The 22,728-nt window shown below is 43.2% G+C and overlaps 1 protein-coding gene across 2 annotated transcripts in view; it reads right to left on the bottom strand.

The window, feature by feature from the left end:
* The window catches only part of TUB (TUB bipartite transcription factor), a 71,511-nt gene extending 49,446 nt beyond the window's left edge, over nucleotides 1-22,065 (bottom strand). For both annotated transcript variants that reach the window (XM_065682966.1, XM_065682967.1), the window contains exon 1: nucleotides 21,571-22,065. In XM_065682966.1, the coding sequence (XP_065539038.1) occupies nucleotides 21,571-21,608 (38 nt within the window). In that variant the 5' untranslated portion in view covers nucleotides 21,609-22,065. The remainder of the gene's footprint in view (nucleotides 1-21,570) is intronic.
* Between the last annotated feature and the right edge of the window lie 663 nt (nucleotides 22,066-22,728).

Genomic DNA, 22,728 nt, shown 5'->3' with positions numbered 1-22,728 from the left:
GGGAAGACATGTCATTTCATGATAAATACTAACCCTGAAACAAAATATTTTGTCACTTTTCCCCCCACACATACTATCTTTATAATGCAATCTAGTACTCTTTTGGTGGAACTGAAGAAAACAGATTTTTCATTTTGGTTTGAGTTCATTTTCTGTAGTTACCTTCCATACAGGCAGCAAATTCTGACAATCCTGGACAGTCCTGGAAAATGAGTTTGTCAGACGCTGGTACCTGAGTACATGATACGGATTTTCAAGACTGGCAAAATGTTTATGGCTGTCAAAAGCAACAAACACCATTTGGCCTAGATTTTGTACCCAGTAATGAAAACTAAGTCATTATTTCTAACAGCGCTCTATGCAGATGAGGTATTCCATGGAGTCTGATCTGCATACTCGGGCCCTGATCCCAAGCTATATTAATTCAAACTCATGAAAATGTTCCCACTAATTTCACATGGCATAAAATGATGCATGTGTATAAACCCTTTCAGACTGGGCCTTTTAATGATAAACTTCTGGGACAGAGAATTATTTTCACAATGTGCATATACAGCACCTGCACAAAAGAGACTCTTTTTCTGATGGAGTCTTCCAGGTATTAATACAACCTTTGAAAATCATAGTAATAAGGTTGGGATGGTGACTTCCCTCCTCCCCCCCCTTTTTTTTTAATGATATGGAAGTATCCACTTCTTTCTAAAACATGGTAATGTCTGAAGTATTCAAAGATAATTTCATAACAACTTACACATTTCATCTTTTCTAATTTATCAGTTCTCCATGAAAAGATGATCTTGCAAGTAAACAACCTGAAGAGCATTATTCTCCATTTCAGAACCAAGCTACTCTCTGTCCTTTGCTTCTGTGTTCAGCCAAAGGTGGGTAAGTGAAATCTACTCTGAAGGCTTAGGAAGGGGCAGGAAAACTTTACGACATGGTCAGAGGTTTTTTTTGCAGCTGGGAAGCAAACAGCTATTGAAAAGCAGCGGCAGATAACCAACACTGGCTGTTCAGCCTGGAGAACAGAAGGCTCTGGGGAGACCTCCCTGTGGCCTTTCAATACTTAAAGGGGGCTTATAAGAAAGATGGGGACAGACCTTTTAATAGGGCCTGTAGCAATAGGACAAGGGGTAATAGTTTTAAATTGGAAGAGGGTCGATTCTGACTAGATACAGGAAGAAACGTTTTACAGTCACGGTGGTGAGGCACTGGCACAGGTTGCCCAGAGAGGTGGCAGATGCCCCATACCTAGATGTGTTCAAGGTCAGGCTGGACAGGTTCTGAGCAACCTGCTCCTGTTGAACACATCCCTGCTCACTGCAAGGGGGCTGGACTGGGTGACCTTTAAAAGTTCCTCCCAACCCAATCCCAACCCCAAACTATTCTGTTACTCTGTCATCAACCTTTCACCCTTCTCTGTAGCAAGTAACTCCCTTTCAAAGATGTTGTTAAGTCCTGGTGCTGTTTTGGAAGAAAGCAGTGTCGGACAGGAGGCAACAAAATCCTAACTACTATCAGGCAGAGTGCAATAGCTGTAGCACAGGGTAAAATTATCTCTATTATAAATGGTTCTCTATGGGTGGAGGAGAAAAGTATGCATTACTGTAAGGCACATCAGCTTTCTTTTCCTTTCTGATGTGTGAAGAGACTTTCTCCACACCTGTGTGTAATCCCCAGCCAAGAAAGCTGAACTACTACATGCAGGTTTCATCCTGTGTCAGTTTCCAACTTTCTCTAGTAAAAACAATTGTAGAGAGAGAACAAACACGAGAAGGGAAAAACAAAATAAGCAGCAATACTGCAAAGATGAAATTTAACAGGGGCAAGTGTAGAGTCTTGCATCTGGGGAAGAACAACCCCATGTACCAGTACAGGTTGGGGGTTGACCTGCTGGAAAGTAGTGAACGGGAAAGGGACCTGGGGGTCCTGGTGGATAGGAGGATGACCATGAGCCAGCAATGTGCTCTTGTGGCCAAGAAGGCAAATGGCATCTTAGGGTGCATTAGAAAGGGAGTGGTTAGTAGGTCAAGAGAGGTTCTCCTCCCCCTCTACTCAGCCTTGGTGAGGCCGCATCTAGAATATTGCGTCCAGTTCTGGGCCCCTCTGTTCAAGAAGGACAGGGAATTGCTTGAAGGAGTCCAGCGCAGAGCCACAAAGATGATTAAGGGAGTGGAACATCTCCCTTATGAGGAGAGGCTGAGGGAGCTGGGTCTCTTTAGCTTGGAGGAGACTGAGGGGTGACCTCATCAATGTTTACAAATATGTAAAGGGTAGGTGTCAGGATGATGGAGCTAGGCTTTTTTCAGTGATATCCAGTGATAGGACAAGGGGCAATGGGTGTAAACTGGAGCATAGGAAGTTCCACGTTAACATCAGGAAGAACTTCTTTACTGTAAGAGTGACAGAGCACTGGAACAGGTTGCCCAGGGGGGTTGTGGAGTCTCCTACACTGGAGATATTCAAGGCCCGCCTGGACAAGTTCCTGTGTGATGTACTGTAGGTTACCCTGCTCTTGCAGGGGGGTTGGACTAGATGATCTTTTGAGGTCCCTTCCAACCCTTGGGATTCTGTGATTCTGTGAAAGATTCTCATGTCACACGACATAGTGAGAAAGGGAACAAATACTACTTTTTGACACATTTTAGGTAAAAAAAATCCAACGTCTTATTAAACCCGTATTTCTGTATTCTGACCATACTTTATTTAACCCCAGATATGCTGGCATGCATTTTTGTGTTTCAAATGGAGAAAAAAAGTCTTTTTTAATAGTAAAATGCATTAACTACATTTACAAATACTTGCAGTGTTACAAGTAACAGCAGCACTGTTACGCAGCGTACCTCTTTTTGTTGTATACTAAGATGTGTGCCTTGCATGAATTTTAATCATCTTTGATTTTCTTAAATCACCAATTTTAATTTATATACCTAGTTTAGCGTATCAGCTTCAAGTATTTCAAATAAATTAGTCAAAATTAAAACATCAAATATTTGTTATAAGTACTTGTTAACTGTACTTCTTGATGACTGCTCTGAGGCCTTTTTTGTTACATCTCGCAATCATGAGGCACCTTTTACCTATGGAAGCATACTAGAGGAAATGATATTAAGAAGTACAAACATGCCTGGGATGTTCTTGTACCACACAACAGGAAGATTTCAGCTATTTAAGTCTCCTACTTCTACCATCAAAATTGCAAAACAATATATACGCAAAACAATACCTGTTCACTCAGAAAACTAAAACTGTTAATCTAAATCTACCGTGTGACCTTTTGACTCAATTTTTGATCCTTCCTCACACAAAGATTTAGTTTTCAGGGTTGCAGTAGTCTTTCTTCATGTAAGAAAGATTCCAGCAGCTAGAATTTTCTGTCCTGATATGAATCATGAACACACATGAAGCCACCTGGTGCATAAAGTTTTAAGTTCAACTATAAAGCTAATATGTTAAGCCAGGGAATCTTTAATCAAATATTCAAACAGAATCTCATGGCAAATGAAGCACAGTTGAAGAAAGCTTAGTTGACAAGGGCAGCAGTAGGAAGCTGTGTACATCACAAATTGAAAATGACGGGAAACTACAGAAGGTAGAGCATGTAAAATATAGGGAGGGGGTTACACCTTGGGATTTTCCCCAGTGCTTTTACAGATATACTGTATGTCCTCAATATTTCAGCAAGTAAGAGAACCAAATTATCCTGACAATGGGACCTTTAACTGATTAGAATTATCAATTTGTCTTAGTCTGGTTCTCTCAGACTGCCCTCAGTGAAGTTATCACTTAGTCTAATAATTATTCTGGATTGTACTCTCAGCACTTTATAATATATTGTGTGGGGCTACAAAGAGCTATGTGAAATGCCTTGCTGTAATGACATATAAATGGAAAAATACAAAATAGCATTTAATTACCAAGAAGTGTGATGACTTGATAAAAGTAATACATTATCTGCTATGCCCAGCTTGACCTCTCAACAGGTAACTGGGCAAGACATTATTTCCTCATATTTAACTACATATACATAGGTAGATGTATATATATAAAAAACTGGGAGAGAATTCCTAGCAAACTATTACCTTATTTAGGGCAGTTTGGAAAACAATCGTCTTTAACTGGTAGGACTCATGCTGGATTCTTTTAGCACTGGGCAGTTAATTGGTATAGCAATCCTTCCTTTCAAAACATAAGATTTTGCTCTACAACACCTATGGGACATGCAAGAATGTGTGCTGCCAGCAAGAAATCAGAATGGTGGGAAAGGCTGTGGCAGAGGAGTCAGAAAACACACAGACTCACACTTTCAGAGAACTGGGATTTGATGTCCCTAAAAAGCTTTGGACTTCCATCTGAAAATCTTCTCTGCAGTACACAGCTTATAGTTGACACAGTCATCAAATTACTGGAAAATTAAGAGCTAGTTATCAAACCCAATTAATTCATATTTCTAGCTGCAACTATCTTTTCCAAATTACTGTTCTAGCCTTGAAAATATTCACACAAATAGCCTGTGTGGTACTGTCAGAGAGCCTCCATCGGTCCCCCATGCAAAGACATTTCAGACTCTAGAACACCAATGTCACTGTATTTGAAGAAGACTTAAAATAGGGTCTGATACATGAACACCACCTAATTTTTAGGGTTCTGATCCTAAGCAGACTAATACAAATTGCTATTGTTGGTCTTAAATATTGCCATCTGAGCCTGCTCAAATGGGTAAGTATTTGCAAAATAAAAGCTTATAGCGTGTGAATTAGTGAACACCAAAAGAAAAGGCTGATAACGAATGATTAATTTTTATCTTTGTTTTCTAAACTGCTTGTCAAAGATTCACCAGTTCCATCAAACAATGACCAAAAAAAAGGGGGAAAGATAAAAGATGCTTTTTCTAATTGTTTTTCAAAGTCCTATGATGTGCACAAACATTTTACAAGCAAAAAGAATAATCTTTTCTTTAAAATAAAGCATGCATAAGATAATTAGATTTAAAAAGGTGTATTGAAGTTGGGGGGGGGTGGTCTTAAATTGGCAAGCAGGTTTTATCTGTAACTGTAACAAAACATGCAACGGCATGAGATCAAGAAAAGATTTCAGCATCTATTCAATCTGCTATTTTTTAAACTGTTCTTACCAAAGGTAAGCATTATTTTTGTCCTTCAGCATATGAAAAATGCTAACCAAATAGGGTGCCATGTTTTCTAAACCAAAGAGCTACCACACAAAACCACAAGCATTCTTTGCCAGTCATGTGCTACAGATTTTCAGTATAATTTGACCTCTCAAAATAGATAAAGGATACAATACCAGCATGATATCGAAGAAAGTAATCAGTCTAATTCCATTAAGGTTGTGCCATTTTTTCCTGCACAGAGTGTACTGAAAATTTAAGCTCAAATGATTTATTTCTGAATATCGGTAGAAATTACAGTTCTCTAGAACCAGATTATAATTATGCAGAATTGCAAATTGTACGGGTTTAGTTCCTCGAAACAAAATGGATAGCAAAATCTGCAATTCTAATGACTGTTTTGAAGCTAAATGCAGATACTGAGCACACTGCAGTTCATTTACCAATTAAGACAAAAACAGTTTCCCTTGTCTTTTTCTTCTCTTTTCTCCAAGATTCAGGCATATTATGAACCCACAGAAAGACAGAGATAAGTTTATTGGCCAGAAATAACAAAGCAAAAATCTACTCCGTACTGCATGGAGTAGACAAACTCTCTTTTTAAAAGCATAATTCAGACACAGAAAATTTGGTATCAATTGGTTTGGGGTTTTTCGGGTCTTTATTCCCTTCTGGTTTTTAAAGAAAAGATGAATGATAGTCCTACATCGAATTTCAACCTGTGGATTCAACCTGAGGAGCTCCAACAAATCTTCAGTACTCAATTATATTGCGAGAAGTACTGCTTCCTATGACTTTACAACTTGACAAAAATAACTTCAAGATAGAAAGAATAATCAGAATCTAGATTTTTGTAAATGTCACTTTCCAAGTATTCCGAAAAGGTGCAAATGGTTTCCCACCCCAAGCGTTTGAATAACAAATTAAAACCATGTCTGTACAAAGCCACCTCCATTTCTAACTTGAAAATCAGCACAGGTTTAGAGAGATATCACTGATGAGAGCCACACGATTTGTAGCAGATTTGTTTAAGCACGACAAATAGATCCTGAGGTAATTTCAAGATGCACAGGTCTTGGATTTTGTGCTTTCTATTTTTCAACAAAGAAAACAAGCATAAACTAATTTGCTCCAGTGTGTCATTTAAAAAGTCTACAGATAAACTACTGCTGGGTTTGTGTAACTAGAAAGATCAAAGATGAAGTAGATTCAGATTAGCTACTAAAGAAAGATCATGTTGACAAACAGCACAGAAAAGTTTTATCAGCATTTTTTGTGGATAAAAAGAGTACAGTAAAACATACAAATCTATTTACCAGAAAGGCTGTCCTAAGCTTTGCGTTTAGCTTCTTGTAAAGTGAAGAATGGAAGAATAAGATTATGCTGGTTTTGACTGGGATAAGAGTTAATTTTCCTCATAGTAGGTGGCATGGGCTACATTTCTGTTAAGTGTTGATCAGTGCTATCACAGAGTCAAGGCATGTTCTGTCTCTAACCCCACCCCACCACTGAGCAGCCTGAGGTGCAAAAGAAGCTAGGAGAGGACACAGACGGGACAGCTGCCCCCAGCTGACCAAAGGGATGCTCCATACCACAGAATGCCACGCTCTTCCTTCTTCTTCCTCCATATAAAGCTGGCAAAAGAGGAAGGAAGGGAGGGCCATTGGGAGTGATGGCATTTGTCTTCCCAAGTAACCATTACATTGATGGAGCCCTGCTGTCCTGGAGATGACTGAACACCTGCCTGACCATGGGAAGTGGTGAATGAATCCTTTGTTTCACTTTGCTCGTGTGTGCTGCTTTTGCTTTACCTATTAAACTGTCTGTATCTCAACCCACGAGATTTCTCACTTTTACCCTTCTGATTCTCTCCCCCATCCCACCCAGGGGGGGAGTGAGCAAGCAGCTGTGTGGGGCTTAGTTGCTGGCTGGGGTTAAACCTCAATACCCTACGTAAAGGGTTTTTGTTGAACAAAGAGCTGTTCAGGTGCTGCGACATCAGAAGCAACCCATTGCAGGAAAGGGCTTTTTACCTTCCTCTTCATATTCTTTTTAGTATGTTTCTGAAGCTGCCACTTTAGTTTTTCTAATTCACCTGCTAGAATGCCTGTTAGCAACAATTACAGCAAAATCAATCTCCACTGGGGACTGAAGAGCCACATACAGCCTTGAAAGCAGACATATTTCTAAGCCTGCTAGTTCCCACCTATGAAACATTTTCAGTTAAAATGTGGGTAAAATGTGAATAGAAATATGCAATTATCAGACTGGTTGCTGTTTTTCTAGAACAGGAAGCAAATAATACCATGCAAGTGAAATTAAATTCAAAACATTCAGTTGTTTGACAAAGGGGTATTTCTGTCTCACGTGAAACACGTATTTTAGCGCTACATGTTACATAAAAGACAAAAAGCAGTGAACAAATGTATCTCTGGAAGTTTCAGGAACAATTTTCATGTCCAAAGGGGTTCTGTAATAAAATTTGACCAGCGCACTCAAACTTCATATTCCTTCACTGCCAATTCAGTATCTGTACAATGAGGGGGGTTGCCTGGTTTCTTAAGGAAGAGAGATTTATACATTTGTAATGTCCATATTTTTTTTTCTTCAGTTGATTAATTTCAACTAAAAGCAAAGTCCAACAGCGTTCATGATGAAGGTGGTGGTTGGGCAGAGGCAAAGACCTTAAATGGCCTCTTGTGGAGAGGAAGGTTTTAGACTCAGATCATATTATTAATGAGAATTCACATAGGGAAACATGATGTACAAAAGCTATAGGAATTCTGGCTTCAAAAGCTGTAGGGATCCTAGGACCAATTCTTACAAGGTATATGCAGAAGATCCCTTCCAACCCCAACACATGGTGAAGAAAGATTACTGGGTTCATTTTTTCTTGTCAACACATGCATAGCTCTTATTTGGACTTCTTATAAGCAGACAAACAGAAATACAAAAGAAATTAAAAAGATAATCTGTTTTAGAGGCAAGAAGGGTGTAAGATAAAGCAAATATAATTCCTGCTACTGAAATTTCATCTTGGAAGAGCCACACTTCTGCTGTATGTGCAGTGTCCTCATCTGTAATATGGGGTAATACGCCTCTGCTTTTGGAGCATCTCCCAGAGCTCCACACAAAGCATAGCATGTGAGGGTGAGACACAGGACTGGCAGTGCACTACAGCATCACACCAAGGCACATCCACACCACCGAGGAACCTGTCACACTCAGCTCTCAGGCCACGGCCATACTATATATAGCACCAGGAAAAGGAGACATCAGTAGGAATAACAAGCAAGCATGTGTACTCTCAGAGAGAGGAAGCTGTACCAAAGCTGGAGACCCCTTTTAACTGTATCAGATGTAATTAAACCACTTCTGGCACTGTGGGAAGCTGTTTCCAAATGCATTTGAGTAAGGCAGAAAGTATCATTTTAGCTATTGGACCATTAAAAAAAGAGTAAAAATAAGATCCCCCTTTGGGTCTAATCAACACTCATATACCAGCAGATGTTTTTCTACTCCTCTTAGATAACTACATATGGCTTTGGATCTTTCGGTTGCTTTATGGAACACTAATTGCCTACTGCACAAAAATTGATCAAGCGTGCAATCACTGTTATTTGGGCACTTTTTATAGCCCTAACATTTCAACGTACAACCCATGAGTTTGTGTTTATTGTAAATACAAGGTTACAAGGTGAGCCTGCAGGACTACCCACTGAGTGTCATTCACCTTCATTCTGTCAGATGTAGAGAGCTCAATGTCCTTGCTCTTTCAGGACCTAGCCAAAACCGTAACAGGACGAGGAGCAGTTCAGCCCAAGAATTATGGAAAGAAAGCCCATATGCACAAGCAAGCTAGAAATGTGTAAGACAGCACAGCTTCCTCTACATGACCCTTCAGAACAGTTTATTATCCTGGGGTAGCACTGTACTGCTATCAGTGCACATGCTGCACCTTTATGTGCAGCAAACTGGGAGCACGCAGCATGCTTCACTGGGCTGCCAGCCCCACAGCGGTGACTACAGCAGTGATCAGAGACTGCTCACCCACATTGCTGAAGCTATGTGTGCTTGCAAACCATGCTGCTCTCCGCAGGGAACACATGCTCTCCCTGCTCCCACCGGCTGACAGAGGAACCTCTGCTTGCATCTGAAATCTGCTTTAGACAGACTTTTGATGACAGCTCCTGGATGCGAGCACAGATCTAAAATCCTGCTCAAATATTTATCTGCTTTAGGATCATTAAAACGTTTAATTTAAGAAAAGATGGAAGACTATAAGGAAATACTGCCATTGACTTACTTATAAATGTAACTCAACCCATATTATGTCTGGGCACTCTCCCAGCAGCACATACACTATTCTCCCCAAAACCAACATCAGCCATTTGACAGAACACTGGACAGAGCACTACAGATCCAATTTCCAGATACAGAGAACTCATACAAAAAGGGAAAGAACCGCAGAAGCTGAATAAGTTTCCTGAAGTACTGAATATCACCACAATACAGAGGCAGGCATTTTGTGTTGCAAAAAGAAAATTGATGTTTTATTTCACAAAGTAATTAACCTAGGGAATTATTAATAGTAAGTCAATCATTGTTAGGTACAGGCCTGTTCTAATGGAGTGAAAATAGAAAATACAGAAACAATTTCACAGACATGATGAAAAATTAGCAGCAAGATTAAGTCATCAACAGCAAAGTGAAAAGCAAAACCATAAAGAACAACATATTTCTATTTATTATTTATTGCTATATAGAATCATAGAATAGTCAGGGTTGGGAAGGACTGTAAGATCATGAAGTTCCAACCCCCCCTGCCATGGGCAGGGGCACCACACACTGGACCATGTCACCCAAGGCTCTGTCCAACCTGGCCTTGAACACTGCCAGGGATGGAGCATTTATCACTTCTTTGGGCAGCCTGTCCCAGTGCCTCACCACCCTCACAGTAAAGAACTTCTTCCTTATATCCAATCTCAACTTCCCCTGTTTAAGTTTAAACCCATATGCAGTCATGTTTGGCATTGTCAATCCAAGTCCACAGTAAATGCAATACTGCAGAGCTGGCTGTAAACTCAAACCCTTTGGGATGAATTTTCATCCCCTGCGCTAGAGAATTATGTTGAGGACTCCTTGCAATGTCAGTTGGGCATGCAATTCATTGTGCAATGCAGTGAAAACTTCAATGCCTCTAATGTATCCTACATTTTAATCAGAATAAGCTTTTTCAGTTGAGAATGAGCTGTTCTTGCCAAAGAACACTTAAAACCTGCAACGTGCTATATGCAGTTCGTCATTTTGACTAGACAGCACAATAGTCATTCTCCTCTCTTCTCTCTCCACCAAAGTATTTCCATCAGAAACTTCAGATTTTCAAAGAGGCTCACGATTAGGAAGTAACATAAGCAGAGAATCAGAGTGACCCTGAGCACGCTTGGAAATCCAGCCATAGACTCTACAAGGTTCCCTGTGTAGTATCACATTCCATCTTTTGAAAGGCCTATACCAGCCTAATGTGAAAATACAGCAATTCTGCACATTTCTCAAATCTTCTGCTTCAAAATCTTTGTATTTTAATGGAATGCAACAATCAATAAACTGGAAGCAACTGAGTACTCATTGCCAGTGAGCTGCTAGTTGCCTTACAGTCTCCTTCAGTTTTTGTTAAGGCTTATATTATTTGGTACTACTTCAGTGAAATGATGTCTTTGAGAAATTATAACTTAGTATAAGTAAAATCAATTTTCTAAGCCCTAGTATCTTTCCTCCCAAGTCTAGAATTCACTGGACTCTTTTGCAGAAGTCTTGTAAGAGAACGCCAGCTCATCAAATCCAGGTCTCGTAAATTCAATGACCTCCAGAGTTTCAGAAGAAAATTTTGGGGGTGGGAGGGACAGGCCCAGCCCACACCAGCACATAACCTGAAAGTCCAGGCACTCATCTAAGGTATTAGAAATACCCTCCTAAGGAATGAAACACAGAGGGCAGAGACTTCAACACTTGAACGTGCATATCCCACCTTCCAGGCTCTGGAAATGTAATTTCACATTTTTTCCAATAGAATAATCTGCAAATCACTCTGATACAGAGTGCACAGGATTGGAAAACTTTTTTTCATTCCCATACTACACAGAACAACCTCTCTCGTGCCTCAGGCATATAGCATTAAATGAATAAATAACAGAAGGTGCCCAAGAATCAGACAGGAAGGAAAAAGGGAAGGCAGGCGGGCAGAAAGGGAGAACCTTTCATTTCATTTAAATTTCTCCTGTGCTGGTTTTTCTTGATCTTTAAAATCTGTGTGTGATATTCAAGCCCTGAGGAAGTAATTAACTTTTTTTCAAGCTGGATCAATACTGCCAGGATACTACATTATATCATTCTTTGAAATAGCTAACGTTTAAAAGGCATCTTCCAGGATGCCTCAAACTTCTAGCAATGTCATGATCTTTCTGCACTGATATGATGGCCCAGTTTCTCTAGGTATTAACACAGTATTCCCTTACCAATGTATCTGGCATATCTAAGACGAGTTATCCCAGTATTCTGAAAAGCCAGAGCCTAGATTAGGTCTCTCATAGGTGGGTGGTGTTCTTAACACCCAAAAATTAACATTCTTTGTTTAGACCTGATACTGAATTAAAAGTTTAGACCAGATAATAAATTTGTTTAGACCAGATAATAAATTAAAAGTTACATCCACATTGTGAACTGTGCTATGATAGGTACCCAGGTAGCTGTAAACATGCTAACACATATACTGGAAACAATTTAACTATGGTATTCCCTAATTCCTCACAGACTGAACTGCATTGCTCCTCAAAGGAGTAAATCACTCCTGCATTTTTTATGTGGTTGTACAGCTTTCAATACCTGTGTCAGCTCATATGCAGCTCACCCAAGTGTCTCTCTACTGCACTGCAGTATGCAGCATGGACATACCACAGAGATCAAATACAGAAGGAAAGAATGTAACCAATTCAACACCAAGTAAAGCTACACCATTCTTTGTGTTTCCATCTGTCACCAAGGCAAGAAACTCCGAAGCTGTCACGATCTGCAGTGGTGCGCTCCAGCACCGGTGCGTGGGGGACTTCCTGAATCAGGGGAACCTCCAGGGGAACCAAGAGAGCTACCAGAAGCCCACAGCTTGTGCAACAGCAGCTGCTGGAACCCAAGTGGGGCCAGGAGCAAGAGCAGCCAAGCCCCCCACCCCATATGAAAGAATCCCTTAGGAAATGCCGCCAACAAGGTGGACAAAGAGAGCATGGCATGTACAAGAAGGGCGCTGAAGCCCTGACAGCCTGACCAGGAAGCAGTGGCATCCACAAAGCAGAAAGCCATGGCCTATCAAGCTCTGCACCAGCATAACTGAAGCAGCTGCCTGGACAGAGCTCCAGTGGAAACATGCTCCCATTCGGGTGCCAGGCTGCAGGGTCTGCCCTGCTCTTAGGGCAGTTTTGGGTGGCAGCAGTGAGCAGACCCGCGGGAGGTGCACCCAGGTAGGGGAGCTCCTCCATTTGGAGACAGTGCTCTCGGAGGAGCTAATTAGGTTACAGAGTATTCACCAAGAGTATTCACCAAGAGTGGTGGTGAATGGAGTTAAATCCATTTAACAGGTCTCAGGACTGGTGCCAGTTCTGTTTAATATCTTTGCCAGTGATCTGGATGGGGGGGATCAAGTACACCCTCAGTAAGTTCACAGACGACACCAAGCTGGGCCAGCAGTGTTGATCTGTTGGAGAATAGGAAGGCTCTGCAGAAGGGTCTGAACAGGCTGGATCCTGTCTTGTACCAGACACAGTGTGGCCAGCAGGAGTAGGGAAGTGATCTTCCCCCTGTATTTGGCACTGGTGACACCGCACCTTGAATCCTGTGGTCAGATCTGGGCTCCTCACTGCGAGAGAGATATTGAGCTGCTGCACCAGGTCCAGAGAAGGGCAATGAAACTGGTAAAGGGCCTGGAGCACAAGTGTTACGAGGAACGGCTGAGGGAACTGGGGTTGTTTAGTCTGGACAAGAGAAAGCTCAGGGGGGACCTTATCACCCTCTACAGCTACCTGAAAGGAGGATGGAGTAAGGTGAGGGTTGGTCTCCCAAGTAACAAGTGACAGGACAAGAAGAAATGGCCTCAAGTTGCTCCAGGGGAGATTTATACTGGATATCAAGAAAATTCTTTTCACTGAATGGGTTGTCAGGCACTGCAACAGGCTGCCCAGGGAAGTGGTTGAGTCACCACCCCTGGAGGTATTTAAAAGACCTCACATAGATGTGGCACTTAGTGACATGGTTTAGTGATGAACTTGGCAGTGAGTCTTATGTTACAGTTTGACTTGGTGATCTTAAAGGTCTTTTCCAACCCTTTATCATTCTGTGATTCTATGATTGCATAGATTTAATGATATGCAATGTGCAGAGGCACCTGAACTCTGCCTTAAGGCCAGGCAATAAAACAGTGCTAGTGTTATTCTAGGGCAAGCACAAAATCTGTCTCTCAAACCTTGTACTTCGCTTTCTAAATCTGCAGCAACAGCCAGTGAACTGATTTAACATTCAGTAAAATGTTAAAAAAAAAAAATACCTGGAAGAGTCAACTGTCAAGGTCTGTCTCACTGGCAAGAGACATCTTTAATATTATTTAACACTGCTCTACAGAGGCAGTGTCCCAAAAGATGCATCCTTTACCCATACAACTAACTTAAAGTTTTAGGTAAGCATGTAATAGTTCACACAATCCCTAGGTCTGCAAAAGATCGTTATTGGAAATTCACACTCCTGGCTTGAGTCTTAGGATTTATATCTGCCAAAAATAGTGGGATGCATTCCAAGGCACTGTAAGTGTCTTAGTCTCTCAGTTGCCACTCAACCTGACCTGAGCAGTAAGTCCAAGTTATTGTCTGAACAAGTTATTTATTCTTGAACTTCTATAATATATCAAATAATTTCTTCAAATTTACAGAAGTAAGAATTGCAACATGGTGCAACATATTATTTTGTTGTTGCTGTTGCTGTAGACAAGTGAAAATGCTGCCACAATAGCATCGGTCAGCAATAACATGCTCTGGAGAAAACACAGACCAATTTTCCTTATGCTTCTTGTTGCAACACAGGTACCATTAATGGAAATATCCATCCTTTAGCTTTTTTTATTTTGCTTTCAAACTGAGACCAAATTGAAAGACAAACCTGTTTTGATCCCTTCCCCAAACATGGATGAAACAGTGATGTATCTGTATTTCACTTGCAGATACAGTTTCTAACTTAGTCATTACTTGAAGTTAATCAAGGAATTTCTTCATCTTGTAATTTCTCACCTGCAGGTAGTTAGAACTGTGATTACAATTAAAATTACCATTAAAAACGTCATGCTGCGGTTTCATTACCTGTGTCAAATGAGTTATATTAATTATGAATTATGATATTCATAAACTTGTCTTAACACGCATCTCAACAGGAACCTTGAAGTTTCCACTGAAATCTGCAATACAAGACTTAATTTTGGTAAACATCTAAGAACTCAAGCTAAAACTCCATGAAAGAATAACTCGGGCACTTGTACTGTCAGAGAGCAAGGTAAGTATGTCACCCACAAACTAAGTGCATTTGCACATTCATATTAACATATTACAGACTGCTTGCCATTATTTGCTCAACTAAAACATGAGCTCAGAGAAGGCCGTGGAACCAATCCAATTCCCTTTCAAGTCATTAGAAACGCTTTTGTGGCACCTCTTTGCGACTGCTTCCTGCAAGAAATCACACACCTGTGTTGCAGAGGACGGTGTTAGATGCTACGGTATCCCTACCTCCAGGAAAGTAGTCTCCCTACTACAAGGGTGGTAGTCTGACCGCACAGAATCAGCATCCAAGATCTGCTAAGTTCTTGTACCAGCAGAAGGAGTTACTATCATTTGCTGTATAAAGCACTGCTGCATTTCCCCAAAGGAAGTGGTTTAAATTAGGTCACTTTTTCCCTTTAAGAGTAAATGATATATAAATACATAACCTCACAACTTACTAGCAATCCAAAGGTATGGATACTACTTCTTCTATAATCACTGAAAGGGAAAGCAAAGATGTATTTTAGGTTCTTGTTAATGTAAAGGAAGAAAATATAAATACATCTAGCAAATAATTTAGTTACAAAGCAAACCGAGTATTTAAAGACCTTCCTAACGTCACAAAGCTACACAATGTAGATCTAAACAGAAATTACTCCACAGATGACCCACAATACACCCACAGTTACTGAACAGGTATAAAGCAAAAAAGGCTACATTACCATCAAGTATTAGATAAAATGAGCTGGTGTAAAACAACTACATCTGAAAAAAAAAAAAAAGTTTCATTTTTTATCATGTGGTACCAAAATAATTACTCCAATCTTTCCACCTCCCACAGTTACCTTTGCACACTCAATACACCCTTCTCTGGGAGCACATTTCCTTAACTATATAAGCACTATCCCTCTAATTCCCATTTTCTTATGAACAGGATAGTCAAAAGATGCTGATGATCATGTCTGCTAACAAAAATGAAAGCAAAAAGTATGCCAACAATCATCCTGATCTTTTTCACTTGTACCTTTCTTTTGTATTTATCTTCTAAACTGAAAATTCAAGACTCTGTTGCTGTACACCTGCATACTATTAGCATTATACAGATGGCAACAGAGCCCAGAGAGGTGTTACATTCTCAGCTGAGAGTCTTCAGAACTTGCAGGTATTGTCCTGCCACTACGTAATGTTAAAAGAGATTACAGAACTGTGAGAGAACAGTCCTTCTGCTCCCTACCATCCACATTTTCATTACACAGACTATGACCAAGAAGGGGATCTCCTAATTCCAGTTACTGGCCTTCATATACGACAGTAACAAAAACTCCAGCAATGAGATAGAAAATAAACATTCATTTTAACATCCACACTTCATCTTTTCAGAATCTGTGAAAAAAAAAAAAGGAAAAAAATCTCAATAATCTCAAAAATAAATGTCAAAAAAAAGGCAAAACTATTTTAGTAATACAATAAGAAGGTGGATTTATTCAAAAGTTACAAACACTAAAATACAAATTAACTAGCAAACATCTACAGAGAAGGTATCTTCTGCAGGCACCATATAGCTGCTAAGGTAGAATTCTGTTTTCATGAAAATGAATTATGTAGGAAAGATAAGAAAACAAAAAAAAAAGGCAAGGAGAACAAGATGTAGGGACAAAGAGCAAAAATAAATCTCTTCATGAAGAGAAAGAGCAGAAAAGCATGAATTAGAAAATAAGTCATTAGTGTGAGGGAATGAGGAACAAGGAGGAAGTGTGAAAAGAATCCAGCTCTCTACTATGGCAATTTTTAGTTACTAACAAAAAGTACCACCTTCCAGAAACACTGCTGCTTGCATGTTTAAATGGATGGCGCTTTACATAAATGTCCAAAAACCCTCAGGCATAAGAGTCAAAACTGTCCAACTCCGGGAACTGCAAGAGACGACATAACATTTCATATCCACTTTCCAGCTGTGATCCAAATCTGGCACAGATGGCTTGTAAATGATTGTCATGCCAGAAACCTGAAAATGACTGTCACTATCACAAACCCACTGGCCTATTATGAAATAAATGACTTTTAGTCTCTATCTGGATGTTGATACTGCAAAAGTGGTGGCGGGCAACAATACTCTAGGGCAGTTAGGGCAGCCATTTATCTGTTGTAAGGCCCACAGTGTGCCCTGCAAGAAGTGGCAAAGACCCTTGAGCCAATTACTTAAATCCACCCTTGGCACACTGCAAAGCACAAGACGACTAGGTTTTACCGAGGCTGATATCCCTTGAGCCTTGTCCCATTTCCATTTAAGCCAGTTAACTTCCACAGGTCTCTATTTCCCTTACTGGTAAAACTGAAGAGATACGTTATTTTCCTTGCCTTTCTTTTCCGCCTGCTTGACTTAGGCTATCAGCTTCAGGGTAGCAATTGCCTCTGACAATGTGCTTGTACAGCTCCCTAACAATAATGCTGGGCAAAACAGGACTTTGATCTCAGCTGGAGTCTCTATGCACTACAGCAGTAGCGCCCTGTATAAGAGCGCAGACCCCCATTAAGGGAAAGCTCTAACTTAAATGTTTTAAAAGCACATGACTAGGCTAATTTTATACATCATAATAACCTGAGACAAGACAGCCTAATTTAGAGGAGACGCATGCTCTCTGTACCCTTTTCCTCAGAAAAAAGCAGCTCTCATAAATTATCCATGCCATTCCCCACAGCAGGCAGCTGAGAGTGAGCCTGTCTGCACTGCGATGCACTCGGTCACAAACTGCACCTTGCAGCAGGGTGAGCACTCTGCTATCACTGTTACCTTTAAAATGTTGAGGCATAAAGGTAGATAATACCCCAATAACTCAAATAAATGCATAGAAGTGAGTGTGGGACACCCTTGGTCTTCAAGGCTGTTCTGTTTCACAACTTCTTTACACATCACACTTTCTGAAATCTTACCTGCTCTGCCATGATTCATGAATTTACAACACTGATGTGCTCCACAATTTCCATGCAACTGTAATCCTTCACTTTGCAAGTAAATAACTAGTGACTCTTTATAGCTGCAATATCTAAGCACAGCCTTGAAACTTCAGAGCAAATTCATGAAAGCTACAAAAACCGAGCATAATAAAAAATGTCACAAAATAAGGCATATTATTACCATCATCATGTACATATCAAGATACATTATGCCACTGCAAAATGCATGCTGTGTAATCTGTTTTATACAGAGCCCTTTGCACAAAGTGCCTGATTCCCTGTGGCACGGTTCATGGGGTCCTCTTGGGGTACGGCAGGTTTTTCCCGCACAAACCAAGTCTCAGTAGAATTCCAGAAGCTTTACAAAGAACTCTGGGGACTTGCAGCAAATTCATTTCTTTGTGGACTGCACTTTTCAGCTGACAGTCTTCATATATTTCTCATTAAACAGGTGAGATTGTTTTGCAAATGCAGCAAATGCAGCAAGAAAAGGATAGGAAAACAAAGCATACTTTTGAAAAACAAAAATAACGAACTCCTGTGAATCTGTAATGATTCCAAGATATTTCTGCTACTTTCTACTGGAAACTGCCAAAGGATACCAAAGGAAAACACTACTGTGCTTGAGAATTTAATTCCTCAAGAAGCTACATCTTACTTTTAAGTGCTATCAGGAACCACCTTAATGGCTGGGGGCAGCTACATGAACTGCAACTGACTTTTTACTTGAGTCTAAACTATTTTGATTCTTAGTAATAAAGGACAGAAATACTGTTGAAATGGATTAAGTTTCAAGAATAATTCCTAGCTCATTTTATTTGGTGTGTATGCTTAATCATATATTTCACTTTCTATCTATGCAGTTTCATGAAAATAAATGCCATATATTTATTTCTAAAAAACTTTTGATTGTATTTCATAATATTAGTGAACTCAAATCCCCTCACCCTATGACTACTAGTGTTTCAAAAACAGAATATATAAGAGAAGACATTAAGAGCAAAATGCCAAAATAGCAAACTCACAAATAGTATCAATCTTTTATCCACCTCAGTATAAAAAGCTAGCACTGACATTGAAAGAATTGCCTTCTATTTTTTGTTAATTCTCCCAAAACATTCTCAGCATTTTAAAAGTGGAAGTATAATCTAGGTTGGGCAGAGCCTTGGGTGAGATGGTTTAGTGGGATTTGTCCCTGCCCATGGCAGGGGGGTTGGAACTAGATGATCTTAAGGTCCTTTCCAACCCTAGCTATTCTGTGATTCTATGATTTTGTGAGCTTTAGACATGCAGGTGGATTGCTTAATAAGTTGTGCACGACACACGCAGAACTGATTCCCTCTGGCTCCTTTCACTTGTAAAGAAAAATATGACATTCTACTGAAGAAAAAATCCCACACTTTTCTGCTTGAATTAATTCAGGTATACAGCTGCATGTACGATCGATTGACAGGAGGAACAATACAGGTTTGAGTCCTGCTACCATTTTAAAGTCCGTGCCAAAGCTGAAACAGCTTTGCCAAGCTCAGAAAAGGGCTCGCAGTATTTTCTACCATACTGTACATCAGTGAGGCTCAGGCTATGTCACATACGTCTTTACAGACTTCAGCACGCCCAAGAGCCTGTGCCCTGTCCCCCACACTAGCAGCAGTGACATTGCTAGCTGTCACAGGCCACCCAGGCCATAAAGAAGGTGGAAGAGAAGATGAACTATCCCGAGGGGTGCACATCAGGCCTCTCCCCTCTCATAGTGTGTTTCACTCCTACAAAACGGTTCTCTGACCTAATTTGTTAATGCAGTGTTTTCATGTGGAATCTCAGCCACATGTGCACTCAGAAACTATTGCTCTCTGGGTAAGCATGCTCAGGACATCCTGGAGGATGCTTTAAACAAGCAAGTTCAATGAGATTTGCAGTGCTATACTGCTAACTCAGGAAGTAGCTCTGAAGAATTAAAAACAAGCCAACTTCTTGAGGGAACTCTATTTTAGAAGCCTAGACAAAGACTTTCAGAGCAGAAGCACGGTTTGTTTGCTTTTTGGTCTGGGGCAGTCCTCAGCAATTTGATATGGTTAACATTCAATAATAACATATTAGAAAAGATACAAGCATTATCAGACCTGTGTTTCCCTGAAAATCTACTGTTTTGCCTCCCTTTGCTTATCTGAACTGCACTAAGCAGGAACTGAAGAGATGTTTTATTTCCTTCTTCAAGGCCACGGCTACAAAACTGCTCAGCAAACTTTTGGCACTGGCCTCTGCAGAGCCTCATGTACAGCGGAAGAACAGAGAAACAGTTCCTCTGCTGCTGGAAAGCGCCACGAACAGCTGTTCCTGTGGTATTTTTGCCATTATTACAAGGTTTCAAAATTGCATCAGAATGCATCCGCTACTCATTTTTGAAGCCTTATTGCCAATTCATTACGTCTTATAAAGCACATGGTCTGAAGGAGCTGTTGGACAGAGCAGCAATATTCTCAGGTTCATTGCAATCAATTTCTTTCTTTCTGATACTTCTATTGATTACAACTATCAATCACGCACACAGATTGAAGTGGCAGACTTCCATTTGTGTATCTGTCAGGTCGGGTTTTTTTCTCTGTATTAAGGAGTGATTTATTTGTGTTTACGCTGCACTTAGTGTGGCGTGTGGTCGCTATAAACATTGTCCTTTAGAACAGGGCAAACTACAACTGACCCGTTTAAACATCTGCCTTTGTTCTAAAGCACACTCTGGAAATATTTGTTATTTCATGAGTATTTACAAAATAAAAGAAGAAAAATATTACGTTACTGTATCTACCTTGTCTTATTCACAACCAACCAAATGAAACAAACACGCTTGCTGCTTATCCAGAACACCTTTTTAAACGCCCGTGATTTCTTTCTGCGATGTTTCCGTTTGGAAAAGACACTTTCATGAAGACTGAGAAGCCTCAGAAACCTAATGCCACTCCGAAAAGCAAAAGCAGAAATGGGTTTATTCCCGCTTCGGAGCCCAGCCCAGCCCTCCCGGAGCTAGACCTGCTTTGGCTCGCTTTCCCCTCGCACCGGCGACCCAAAAACGAGCTGTTCTCATCATCCAGCAGCAGACGCTCCCGCTCCGGAGCCGGGCGCTGGGGTAGGCACGGAGGGGCACGCAGGAGCCGCTCCAGCACCGCCGGGCCGGGGGACAGCCCGTACCGCGCCACGTCCCGGGGCCGGCTCCCGCTCCCCGCCGCTTCTGACGCACGGGGCTCCCGGACAGCAGCAGCCGCCGCGCGGCGGCTCCCGTAGCTTATGGCAACGGCGGAGCCAATGGCAGCCGGCCGCCGGGCGCTGCCATGGCGATCCCGCTCCTCGCCATGGCGGCACCAGCGGACTCGGGCACTCCACTCCGCTCCGCGAGGAAGCGGCAGCAGCGCCCGCGCGCTGCCCTGCGCAGCTCCGCTCTCGGTGTCGCCCAGCAGAACGCGCAGCGCACGGCGGGGCCGGGGTCTCCGCAGCCGAGGGGCGACGGCAGCCGCCGCCGATGCAGCGCTCCGCCTGCTGCCGCCCGGCCCACCGGGAGGGGGTCACTACTGGCGGAAGCGCGGAGGAGAGCTCTCCCTCTCTCCGCGGGCCTGACAGCTCTCCCCAGAAACTAGCGCTTTAACTTCGCGGAGCAGGACCGCCCGAAGTTGGGAGCCAAGACCGGGCCCCCTCCGGCAGCAGCCGCCATCCGGCATGCACGGGGCTGGCCCGCGACCCGCTCCTCACCGCCTCTCCTCAGCGCCCCGGGCATGGTCCGGACCGTCGGCTCCGCCGCCGGAGCCAGATCTGCTCTGGGTTGGGTTCCGGCGGCCATCCCCCGAACCCGCCGGGAGGCAGCGACTCCAATCGAGGAGCAGCCCCGGTCCCTGTGGCCGCTCGCAGCCCGGCGGGGGTCCCCCCTACCTGTAAGGGATCCAGTCCGCCTGGTGTCTTGAAGTCATCTCTCAGCGGCGACGCTGCCCGGAGCCGAGGAGGGGGACGCAGCCGCTGCTGGCCGAGTCGGAACCCGCCACGGCGCGGGCAGCATCCTCCGTCCGGGGCGGGGGCGGACGGCGCGCCGGTTATCCCGGCAGCGGCCGCAGAAACATCCCCCCGGGGAGGGCTCCCAGCTGCGGGCCGGGCTGCATGGGGAGGGGGGCGGCAGGGGGCAGCGGGAGGCGGCTCCAAGCCCTTCCTCCCTGCCCGGAGCGGCGGCTGGGTCGGGCGCCGGAGCGGGGAAGGGGGGCGGGAGGGGGCGGAGGAAGGGCCAGCGGCTGGCAGGGAAAGGCAGGGCAGCAGCGCTCGTCCCCGCTGCCGCTACCCGCCCGCCCCCCCGCTGCTGCCGCCGCCGCGCTGAGGCATCGCCCGGGCGAGGCGGACCCCGCCGAGCCGAGCCGAGCCGAGCTGAGCCGGCCCCCGCGCCGGGCCCGCCCCTGCCCGTCAGCCGCGCCGCCACTGACTCACGGCCGGCGCCTGCCCCGCCACTGGGCATGTGCGGGGCACCCCGCCGGGCGGGCGGTGGCCGGGCCGCGCGGGCTAACGGGCGTGCGGCCCTGGCGGCCGGCTGAGGCGGAAAAGGTGCGAGGAGAGCGAATCCTGCGCCCAGGGACTTCTCCGGCAGCCCTACCGGCAAGGGCTGTCAGTGCCAGCAGCTCGACCCAAAATGGCTGAGGAGCCACGGCCCGGGGTCTGCCTGTAAAAGCTTAACGCGGCCTTAGGGGCAAAGCGGTGATTTCTGTTCGCTGGTGCCGGACAGGCGCCTCGCAGTTGATGCAGAGCCGCAGGGACATGGTGTCTGCCGCCCACCCCAGCTGGGACCAGCACGGCTGTGAGCACCGGCAGCGTTCTTGGGGTAAACCATGGTGGGGGGCTGAGGCTGGCTGCACAGAGCACTGTCAGGGCTCTCTGAGACCCCCGCCTGTCGCTACACAAGTGTCCTACAGGCTGTTAGACCAGCTCTGCCTAGCCCTACAGCCACAGCAGAAATAAAGCCCATTTAAACTATTGTAAATCCTGCTCGTCCCCTTAGTCTGTGTCAGACTATACGCTTACAGAAACAATTCCTGACTTTGTGGAAAAAAT

This window comes from Lathamus discolor, chromosome 6 (genome assembly GCF_037157495.1).
Source record: "Lathamus discolor isolate bLatDis1 chromosome 6, bLatDis1.hap1, whole genome shotgun sequence".
NCBI lineage: Eukaryota > Metazoa > Chordata > Aves > Psittaciformes > Psittacidae > Lathamus > Lathamus discolor.
The sequence above is the reverse complement of the archived record's forward strand: the minus strand, read 5'-3'. Positions and strand labels throughout refer to the sequence as shown.